The sequence below is a fragment of the Coenobita brevimanus genome, chromosome 29 (assembly GCF_032717465.1).
Source record: "Coenobita brevimanus isolate Jiangsu-jjx chromosome 29, ASM3271746v2, whole genome shotgun sequence".
In the NCBI taxonomy this organism is placed as follows: domain Eukaryota; kingdom Metazoa; phylum Arthropoda; class Malacostraca; order Decapoda; family Coenobitidae; genus Coenobita; species Coenobita brevimanus.
The window spans coordinates 28847594-28859919 of record NC_136982.1 but is presented as its reverse complement, the minus strand read 5'-3'; the positions used below and the strand labels follow the sequence as shown (position 1 = coordinate 28859919).

Genomic DNA, 12326 nt, shown 5'->3' with positions numbered 1-12326 from the left:
ACCCAAATACCTTTATCAAGCACTAAATGCCCGCTATTGTGCACCGGAAATGCTCGAAATTTTCAAGAAGGCCGGGCTCTGGTGCTCCACCCAGCCAACAAAAGCTTCATTCCGTGATTGGTCATGTGACGTAAGCGCCAGCCAAGCGCTGATTGGCTGCCCGACCGAGTCTCCTGCCCGCCAAACCATTCAAGTGCGCACCCTCAGACCGTGAACAGTGACAGCGAGAACAATAACCTTTTTTATGATATGACCATGGCCAACGTACCCCCTCCCTGTCCCACTACTATCACCCAACATAATGCTGCGGCACCTGGCAGGGAAATAAAGAAAAGGAAGAACCTAAGTTATGCAGATAAACTGGAAATGTGAAACTTATAGACAATGGCGAGACCAAGCGAAGTGTGGGGAAGAAATATAACATCAATGAATCAACTGTGAGGGGTATTTATAAGAATCATGATCACATCATAAAACATGCCCATTTTTGGACTATTGTATGTTAATAAGTGGTACAAAATGGATATCTTACGGGTAAAGATTGAGGTCATGGCACCAATTAGAATTATTTCCATTAGTTCTTCAATTCGGCTATCACGGTTTCGACTATAGCGCAGCCATAGCAGGACCAATTGGGAGTGATAGCTGAGGGTTGAGTATATATATATATATATATATATATATATATGTATACACAACTACCCACGCGTCCAACATGTTAATATTGTCATGCATGGGTCCCGTGTTGGACCAAAAACATGTTGGACAAACAACAGAGCTTATGGGGAAAAATGATCTATGTCAGCAACCCTAGGAAATGTCACCCTAAATACCTACCATATACCTATACATATATTGGTCTATCTATCTATCTATCTATAGCCCCACGCCCTAATCCCGCAAAGGGTGGCAGCAGACAAAACGCCTCCAAGTCACTCTGTCACCCACCATTTGATTATCCTCCCCCCAACTCACCCCCCCCTCCCTCATATACCTCTCAACTCCATCCCTCCACCTCATCCTCGGTCCACCCCTCCCTCTCCCTCCCTCCACCTCACCTACATACACCCTCTTAGTCAGTCTTTCATTCTCCATTCTCTCCACATGTCCAAACCACCTCAGTGTATTTCTCCTAATCTTCTCAACCACATCTACATCTACCCCACAAAGTTCCTTCACTTCTTCATTCGTCAACCTGTCCCTCCATGTCACTCCACATGCTCCTCTCAAGTAACTCATTTCCACTGCTCTCACTCTTGATTTGTTCCCCACTTGCAAGGTCCACTGTCATATTGTGGTAGGTGGGGGCGCTCATCATCCACTCACGTAGTGCTGCTCTCGGGTGTCGGCCCTTTCCTCTCCATCCTTCTTTCCTTCCACTCTCATCTGTCTTTCTTTCATTCATTCTTTCCTTGTCCTTCTGCCTACGGGTGACTTTACACTCCCTCTTCTGTCTTTCTTTCCTTCATTCTTTCCACTTCCTTCAGCCTATGGGTGACTCTATACTGAGAGACAAGCCAAATGATTTCCTGTGTACCAGGAAACCATTTACTATGCTTGGTGGTAACCATATAACCAAATTTTGGTGCCTGGTGGTTTAATGGGTAATTATTGTGCCCCAATCGGATTGAGCCAGTGAAGGTTTATATCCAATGGGTGGTTGGGGTTGATTGCTCATGTAATGCCACTCAGGGATGAGTGAGGTTGGTCACTCTCATCTTAAATGTCGGGACCAACTGCCTAGTCCCGGGCTCCTACGCTCCTCATGGGGCAATGTAGGATTGGATGATGGATGGATGGATGGATGGATGGTACTACTGTAATTATAATAAATGGTACTGTACTATGAATGATAACTAACCTTTCAGGATAGTGTTGGTGGGCTTGATGGGAATGGAAGGTGATATCCGAGGCTGTAGGTAGTCCTACTGGGTCCCTGGAGGATGGCTGCTGGCGTCACTAGTGGATAATGGCTGCTGCTCCTCCTCAGCCTCCCTCATAAATCCTCTGAAATTCCTCTCCCCATTCTTCTGCCTCTCAATGAATTCTGGCTTGGTGGCCTGAGGGAGGTGCCACCACTTCTTGGGGTTCTCAGAAGGCTTCCTAGGCATCGTGAGCAGGGTAAAATGCAGTAGCAAGGGCAGAAAATGCAGCAAGAAAAAAGCACCGTCCAATGCGAATTATGCGACTGAGTGGAGCTGTGGCGGGAGAAATTTAAACAAAACATCACGTGAGAGCAGAAGCGTTTTTCATTGGACGACATCACGATCACGTCACGATAGCGGACAGGGGAGGCTACTTGATCGAAAGTTTTGATTGGCTGTCAGCGTCACGGGAACGTCCAGTATGACCTGTTTTTATATATATATATATATATATATATATGCTAAGTATGGCAGTGAATGTTGGAGTGTCTCTAATGAAAGTGGATAGGGTTTGGAAACTTCCTGTATTATTGTCTGTTGATATTGTATTGGTAAGAGAGAATGAATGTAAGCAGCAAGGTTTGTAGAATGAATATGGTAGCATATATAGGACACGGAATCAAAATGTGAACGACTGACTGAGGATAAAAGTTATGGTTTTTGAGAGATATGAAGTCACAGCAGACACAGTGAGACTGGATGGTAAGGAAAAAAATGTAAGGGCATTAAAGTACTTAGGTAGTGTGGTAAGTAAGAATGGAAGTTTAGAGGAGGAAGTGCTCGAAATAGAACAGCAGGGTAGAGAAGTTGCTGGTTCACTGAAAGCAGTGATAAGAAATGGACAGTGAGCATGGAAGTAAAAAAGTTGCTGCATGACAGTATTGTGATTCCCGCTTTAACACATGGAAGTGAAGCTTGGACTCTGTTGGAAGGACACTAGTAAAGAGTGAGAACAGTGGAAATGAGTTATCTGAGAGGAGAATGTGGAGTCACATGGAGAGACAGACGGACAAATGAGGAAGTAAAGGAACTCTGTGGTGTTAATATTGATGTGAATGAAGTGTACTCTGAGATAGTCTGACCATGTAGTGAAGATGGATAATGAGAGACTGACTAGGAGAGTGTAGCTGTGTGAGTGAAGTGCATGGGGAGACCAAGAAGGCAGTGGAGAGATGTAGTGGAGAAATATATGAGAGAGGGGGATGCAAGTTAAGAGGGAAGGCAGGCAAATGACAGAGAACACAGAAACATGGAAAATTTGTTTATGGCCACATCTTACAGGATTAAGGAATCTGGTAACAGACAGTTAGATTATACAGAATGTACTAAGAAGCATATTAACACAAAGAATGCAATTACTTAACCATGTACTGCAATAATATGAATGGAGAAACATATGAGACGTTGAGTAAAAACACGACTATGCAGTATGCACACTGCTAAATGGCTGATTAGTGTAAAAGACTGGCTGCCAAAATACAGCAAGGTGAACTGTAAGGGGAAGCACAGGACCATTTGGGTCACCAGCAATCTCATATCCAGCTCTACAATGCACATGCAGCCAAAGTTAATTTCTAAGACATTTTTTCATCACAGTGTGGTTACACAACTCTCTCCTCAACTGATGATCCCTCACTACCACTGCACATTTATAATAAGAACAATGACAGAGGCTACAACACCTTTCTTCTTTAGATACCATAAAGCAGTTGTTCCCAATCTAGGGGTCATAGGATAATCTTCAGTATCTGGATTCACAGAATTTCCAACTATTTATTGTGAGACAAAATTTTTGAGAAATCCTTTTTCTGTTTATTTTCTCATAGGGAGCATACCTGTAGCCAATACAAGATAATTCCTAAAATTTGGAAGCAATGATAAGAACCTTATAAAGTTTAGAATGAGAACTGTCTGCTATTTTGTTTTCTGTAAACTGGCTGTCCAGGAGCTTCCAATATTCTTGTCTACCTACAGGTATCTCTGCAGAGCAGGAACATCAAAGTGGCGCTGCATAAGTGCTTTCATGGTCATGATGACTAGTGCTGTGCCACTACTCTAAATCAGTCACTGATAACTCAACTGGCAGCAAAAATGTAAGTTAAACCTCTCCAAATTACAAGTTCTGATTGCCCAAGTTGTTAAGCCTTCACTTACAATATATACATCCCAGCAATGATGTATAGTTTACTTTATCAAATAAAGATGCATTATGATAAATGGGAGCCATGGAGGTTGTTATTGTACTTTGTCCAGGAGACACAGAATGAAAAAGGTTGGGAACAACTGCCACAAAGAATTAGAATTAATAAACTGAAAACTATATACATAGCTACAGTCAACTATAGCTACAGTCACAACAGATAAAACCCCTTCAGCCAACTCACCAATCTGTCGAATAAGATCAAGCATCATGGCATTAGTCAACTTGTAGAGGATACTTGAGCCTGCAGCTTTCGGCTGAGTCTCGGCCAAGTCACCAGATCGGCCCAGTCCATGAGCAAGTCGAAAGTGACGCTTGGCAACTAAATCTATTAGAAATAACAAATGATAATAAAATGATGCATGTTCAACATATCAGACATGGAGACAGAATAATGGACAGAAATCATGATCTTTACTCTATCAAAACCTAAGACTCAGATCCAGACCCTGTGAATACAAGGCAGACAATCTACCAAAGCTAAATGAGTGACTTGCCCCAACATTTGTGGAAAAATATGAGGTGTGATAAAAAAACATCCAATCATATTAATTTTTAAAAACCAGTAGGAGCACGAGGGATGCAACTCGGTGAAGAGTGACCTGGAATCATTGTCCATATGCTTGATTATGTTCAGCAATGCTGCCCGGCCCAGTCGCTGCCGAGCAGCGTGTGTTTTAGGACATGTTCTTGATCATCGCATTTTTGTTCTGTTTCACGATGACTGAGTGAATCAAGCAACATTTTTACATCAGATTTTGTAAAAAAAACTTGGTGACATGCAACCTGAAACCATCTGAATGATTCAGCAGGCTTTTGGCAATGAAGCTTTGGGCAACACAGGCATGGCAGGTTCGGAGCAAGGCAAAGCTCATGCTGACAGTTTTTTTTTTTTTTTTTTTTTTTTTTTTTTTTTTCCCCCCCCCCAACTGCTAGGGCATTGTTCTTTACCAATACACTCCAGAAGGTCAATCAATCAATAAATAGGGCTAAATGAGAGCTCCATTGCCTACAGAATGCACTGTCACAAGAGATGAGAGTTGTGATAGTTGGAGGACTGGCAGCTCCACCATGACAATACTCCAGCCCACTCAAACCATCTCATTCAGGAATTTTTGGCCAAACACAGGATCACACAGGTCCATCAGGATCCCTTCTCTCCTTACATAGCTCCCTGAGACTTTTGGCTATTTCTTAAACTGAAGATGCCACTGAAGAGATCAAGATTTGCAGACATAAATGAGATAAAGACAAATGCAACAAAGATCTTATTGGTGATTCTAAAAACTGACTTTACAAATTGTTTCCTGCAATGGATGGACCACTGGGCTATGTGTACTGTGTCACAAGGAGCATACTTTGAAGAGGATTAAAGTCTGAATTCAGCAGGTAAACTTGTGTTTTACACCAGATAATGGTCAGATACTTTTTGATCAGACTTCATATTTATTGTGTACACCCTCCCTGTAACAGAATGTTTGATGCAAACTACCAATCTTCAAATACAATGTAAACTCTTTTAGTAGCTGATACTTTCCTTAGTCAGAAAGGTCAATAACAGTCTGTTTAATGAATGGATTATCAATCCATCCATCCATCACCCAATCCTATGTTGTCCCAGGAGGAGCATAGGACCCCAGGGCTAGGCAAGTTGGTCCTGACATTTAAGATGAGAGTGAAATTAAAGGATAAAATACCAAATATTATATTTACATTTTTAAAGGCCTCTGAACATGCTAGCATGTGTAACCTTGGTCTATTGATGGTACCTTTCATTATTATTATTATTTTATTTTTTTTTTTTTTAAGCATCTCTGGTAGGTTTCTTTACCCTGAGACCTTTGTATAAGATCTCATAGGATATGAATATTACTACATCTTTACACAGTATTCATGACAAAAGTATCTTGTCTCAAAAATAGGTACCATCATAACATAAATCATACAATGTACTGTAATTATATCTGCAATGACGCTGATGCTGGAGAGGGATGCCTTCATGTGGTGGCACCAATATACTGTATGGTTATACAAACATCCCTCCCTATCCTCCAAAAGGAGGATAGTGGACTGTGGTACGGCAACGACAACTTGCTGTCCATTGGGTTTATATTCAAATGTGCCTGGGGCCACAAAAAAAAATGATGATGCTATAATATCACGTCCATCACCTTATGTACCACACAACCATAACAGCTATTAACACAACTACAAGTCTACCACCAGTAACTAATATAATATATCCACTACACACAAGGGAGTGGGAAGTAATTCCATTTTGTGCAGTGTTTGTGATAAGCGGGTGCATAAGAGATGTAGTGGTATTAGAGGTTCACTGTGAGATAATGTTGATTTCATGTGTGCTGTGTGTTGAGGAGAGCACGTGGAGATAGCCAGACAAAAAACGATTGATCTTACTGGCGAGTCGCTTGAGTGTGTGGAAGAGTTTGTTCTTCGGGAGACATGTTATGTGCCGGAGGTGGGGATGGAGCTAGGTCCATGGCTAGAATGAGGAGTGGTTGGAAGAAAGTCAGGGAGCTGTTGCCTCTCCTAACGTTGAGAGGGCTCTCCCTCCATGCTAAAGCTTGCCACACACACAGCCGATGGGTGTGGTGATTATCGTTTGTGAACTAACATCAGTTCCTAGTGTCATAGCAGAAACCCCACAAATGCTGATGATTGTCATTAATGCTTGGAGTGGGGACAGGCATCAAGGTGCATGTCATCTGTGTGTGTGGAGGCATGAGATTGGTGGAAAGTTCTCAGTTCCCCTCCTAGTATGAAACTGGACACTTGCGCTCATCAAGGCTTTAAGTAAAAGACTGAAGAGTGTGGTACTAACTGTGCTGTTAAATTATGAAAATGAAAAGGAAAGTTGTAATAAAAAATGTCGAATGTGGACAAAACCATGGCTAAAAAAAAGAGAGACCAGCTGTCTCATATAGTGCTGCTGGTTGAAATGAGAGAAAATAACCCTGAAGATTTTAAAAATTACTTTAAGGATGACTAATGATTCATTCAGACGTCTGTTAAACCTGGTTTCCCCAGTGATAAAAGATACAGTAATGAGGAAATCCATATCAGCAGAGAAGGGGCTAGTTAAAACACTGAGGTTCCTAGCAACAGGAGAGTAGGATACAAAAACCCACACTGGCAGACGAAAAAAGATGTATTCCAAACAGTTTCAGTGACAGCTGTCACCCTCTTCAGTGGATCTACAGACCAAGAGTGGTACATACAAATGCTGAGAAGCTGCTTATATGCAGGGTGAGGACACCTTTTCCCAACCACACCTGATGTGACCTCACCAGACTCTCCCTCTACTCTGTCCACGACCTGAGTGAGGGATTACAAGGAGCAGCAAGGACCTTGCCACTAATCCTCTCATCACTGGATATAATTTATACAATCCTTCACTATGGTTAAAATTATTATATCTCTCTATACATACAGCTTCCACAATCCTACGTTTCTTATAGTTACTACAGTAATCCCGCATATTTCGCAGTAGTTACGTTCTTGTAACCCCCGCGAAAAGTCAATTCCGCGAATACTCTATTAACAATTGAATCTTACACTTGTGTCCACCATGCTGCCCATCACACAGTCCATGTCCATACTGATTGCGAGACAATTCGCCGTCAGACAATTCCCCGTCAAAACATGGACGATTCCCCTTCAGAACAATTCGCACCCTGGACGATTCCCCGCCATTCTATAAATATACTAATCAATACTTTTATCAATATACTTATTATTAATTAATCAATACTTTAATAACTATATTTCAGGGGGATCCATCAAAGTCTATGTTCAGTAGCGTAGGTTCTGGATATTATTTATTAGTTGCACCTTTAGTCAATAATTAACTTTTCTTCCTTGCTGTAGTCGCCTTTGAATTATATTCTAGCGTCACCCATAGCTATCTTCATTAATGAAGGCGAATTGTTTTGTGTTTGTTGTGACTGCGAATTGTCCCGAAACCTCCATACTCATCCCGAAATACCTTCTTACAAGATTGAAAGCACATACTCCATTATGAAGGAAAAACGTAAACACCATACTGTAATACACAATTATCTACACATTTATTCACAAAACAGTACAAAATAAAAAGATGCATTAACTGGTGATATCAAACACTCCCACGGTCGTTTCTTAGCTTGTCCAGTAACACAATTTTCTCTGCTAAGGTCATAACTTTTCTTGATCGTTTTGTCACTTTGGAGTTCTTACTAATTGTATTATTAGCCTTTGGTGAGGCTGGCTTACATCCTGGGGCCATGTGGAAAGCAAGTGGGAGGCAAGAGGCCCATATCATAGTGCGGTTACAAGCACACCAGACACGTAAGGCAGTCAGGCGTGGACTGAGGAATGCGGGGCAGAGAGCAGTGTTGCCATATCCAAACAACGAAATTATGCTAGGGCAATGAAAAAATTATGCTAGATTGAGCAAATTTGTTCCAAGTAAAAAATGAATTATGCTAACTTGAAGCTAAATGATAAAATTCTATACATATTCGTGCAACATATTAATTATGTATTGTTTACTATGAAAATATTAAAATGAACCTACATACAGTAAGAGGATAAATATCGGTTTTCTGCCCATAGCCTACTGCTTTTTCCCACGAAACTTACGTTTTTCTGATGGATTTTGATGTGATTCATTCGATTTTGAGCATCATTTCCGTCAGAAATAACCAGATTTTGAGATATGACCCCCCCATCCCCCTGCAACAATGGGGGATCTTTGGGGAATCGGGGGTTATAGGGAGGGGGGGAAACACAGAAAATGATCATTTCCGACTGATATGAAGCTGAAAATCGAATGAATCATACCAAAATCCATCAGAATAACCTAGGTTTCATGGGTAAAGTACAAAGCTCAAACTTATCCTAACCGAACCAAACCGAACCTAACCTAAAACCTAACCTAACCTAATCCAACCTAACCTAACCTAACCTAACCTAATCCAACCCAACCAAGCCCAAACTGAAAGTAACCAACTATTCAAACATCTTCTTACCTTATTCGTCTCTCTCTCCCTCTCTCTCTCTCTCTCTTTCTCTCTCTTTCTCTCTCTCTCTCTCTCTCTCTCCCTGATTTGTAGCTTTTATAAAATTATTCCAAAAATATTCCATTCCATTCTATATTATGCTAGAATGATTCTAAAACTTCTAATATGCTAAAAAATATTCCAGACTCGAAAATTTTATCAAAATTATGCTAAAAGAATAAAATTATGCTAGATATGGTAACACTGGCAGAGGGGCCACGGGAAAGGGACAGAGGGTGGCGTGAGTTTACCGCGCTACAATTGGAAGCTGCAGGAATTTCAAATTTTTTGTTTTCTGTATATTCAAGGATATTTTTGTTGAACTTATTAATGCTAAGAAAATCCGCGAGAGGGCAAAACCGTAGACAAAAAATCCGCAAAAAATGCGGGATTACTGTACATTTGTACAATATTTGGCTAGAAAACGTAGGATTGTGGAAGCTGTATGTATAGAGAGATATAATAATTTTAACCATACTGAAGGAATGTATAAATTATATCCAGTGATGAGAGGATTAGTGGCAAGGTCCTTGCTGCCCCTTGTAATCCCTCACTCAGGTCGTGGACAGAGTAGAGGGAGAGTCTGGTGAGGTCACATAAGGTGTGGCTGGGAAAAGGTGTCCTCACCCTGCATATAAGCAGCTTCTCAGCATTTGTATGTACCACTCTTGGTCTGTAGATCCACTGAGGAGGGCGACAGCTGTCACCGAAACGTTTTGGAATACATCTTTTTTCGTCTGCCAGAGTGGGTTTTTGTATCCTATTTCATGGTCACAATAGTGTGACTCTTCAGCTAACAGGAGAGTAATTGGAAGATTTAGTTTTCAACAGGTATCTCCCCACAAGCTCTTGAAGTAATAATCCCAGAGGCATGCTAAGCAATTTATGATGCTCTAATATTCGACTTGATGAAGGTATGTAAATTACGGTACAGTCTTTGTAACACATTTTTACCAGAAAACCAGAGAAGAAATTAATACGTCAAACTATTGTAATTATGGTGGTGGGGAAAAAATAAAAAAAGTCTCCAAGTTCAAAGTCGATTCTCTTGGAGCTTCCAAAGTAGCTGTAAACAGAAGCAGCTAATAATACCATAACTTGGGCACATATATGTCAGCTTCTCCAGCCCCCAATCTTTTGGATTCCCAAACTTTTTAAAGATCTTTTCTACATGAACTCCAAAACATTACAATTTTGGCTTTTACAAATTCAATGTTGGCATTTTCATTCAATGTTTTGCACAACTTTACAAGTTGTTCATAAGCAGCATGCCTTTCTGTTTGTTTGAATAATCAGCACGTCACACCTTCCACAAGCTTGGGAAGCTCCTATACACCTCTATAAACTCTCGGATAAAGTCACAAGTTTTTTACATTGAGACAAACTGTCACAACACAGTGGCTGTCTACCAAAAGCAGATTTCAGCATTAGGCACGTGTATCTGTATCCAGTGTTTGTTCATGACTTAGCGGAAGTGGCGATGGACAGATCCTACATGCAGACGGTTGGCGTGGACCATCCCTGCATGCAGATGACTGGCGCCAATGATGCCATACCTTCTTCTGGCCTCATGGGGAATTATAACTAGACGTAATTCAATGAGGTGGAGTCATTATGCCTGACGACTGGACTTGAGGGCCCCACACAATGAGGATTGGCCTGTTGACACCAGTCACCATAAAATCGTCATGCCAATCGCCTGCGTATGCAGCTATACCTCATACCAATTAATCTGGCCAGGCATGTATGGCAACACTGTTCCGGCCGAGATTCTGATTGGCTGGAGGTGTTTGTTCGACTTCGTTGTTGCTAAAACTGCTACTCATTTTATTATCAGATACGATACTGAGCTTGTCGACAATACAATCGTAAAAAACAATAAGATATCCGTTATATACTTATCAGCAATGAAATTTTCATAGGAAGATAGAGATATGAGTCAACAAAGTATTATAACAGTCCAAGTCAAGGTCAGCATTCGAACAATTCCTTTAAATCTCCAACACTCCGTAATATAACAGAAAATTAAGGAAACTTGCTTAATCTAAGCGTTGGTATAACACATTTGGGGAAGGTGGTGGCTGAATCGGTAGAGAGATGGCCTGCAGGCCTGATGGACCCAGGTTCGAATCCTGGCTGGGGCAGGGAACAGTTTAAGGATTTGAATTTCATAAAAGCAGACTTTCCTGATCTACCAGATGACCCGCCGACATGTCATAAAATTACCCCCGCTAATACCAATACATCAGTCCTGTATGAGACAGTCCTAGCATGTACTCAATATGGACGGTTGGTGTTAGTGCCGAAGTGATGACATGTGGAGGTGTAGGAGGACTACTAGGCCTTGGGATAGGCTTACTGCCCCCGAGATATAGGCCCTGAAGCCTTTGCCCAGAGTCGGACACATAAAAAAAAATAAATCAATTAAAAAAAATAAATAAATAAATTTTAAGATCAGTCCGTACTGTGATAATAGAGGATATATAATGAAATAGTTTTCCTTTAGCCTACTTTGATTTTTCGCGATTTTTTCAAACCTCCCTCCCCGCAGAACTCGTCTTTTCATTAGAATTTTTAATTATTCAGAGTTGTGGCACGATTAAAGGGTGCAGACTGATCTTAAAATTTAAATGTGTTATACCAATGCTTAGACTAAGCAGGTTTCCTTTAATTTTCTGTTATATTACAGAGTGTTGGAGATTTAAAGGAACTGTTTGAATGCTGACCTTGACTTGGACTGTTATAATACTTTGTTGACTCATATCTCTATCTTCCTATGAAAATTTCATTGCTGATAAGTATATAATGGATTTCTTATTGCGTTTGATGATTGTATTGTCGACAAATTCAGTATCATATCTGATAATATAAAGAGTATCAGTTTTAGCAACAACGAAATCGAACAAACACCTCCAGCCAATCAGAATCTCGGCAGGAACAGTGTTGCCATACATGCCTGGCCAGATTGATTGGTATGAGGTATAGCATACGAAATCTTTGCATGTGCCATGTGTTAGGAGTGTAATGCTGTATGGTATGAGACGTGGGCAGTTGAGGAAGAGGATATTCGCATGCTTAAACATACAGATTGACAATGATTAGGTGGATGTGCAGTGTGTCTTTGAATGCGAGGCCTGGGGT

General features: G+C 40.9%; 1 protein-coding gene across 3 annotated transcripts in view; it reads right to left on the bottom strand.

The window, feature by feature from the left end:
• The window catches only part of SecS (Sec synthetase), a 203652-nt gene that overhangs the window by 165808 nt on the left and 25518 nt on the right, over positions 1-12326 (bottom strand). For all 3 annotated transcript variants that reach the window (XM_080268681.1, XM_080268682.1, XM_080268683.1), the window contains one exon: positions 4310-4453. In XM_080268681.1, coding sequence (XP_080124807.1) covers positions 4310-4453 — 144 coding nt within the window. The remainder of the gene's footprint in view (positions 1-4309; positions 4454-12326) is intronic.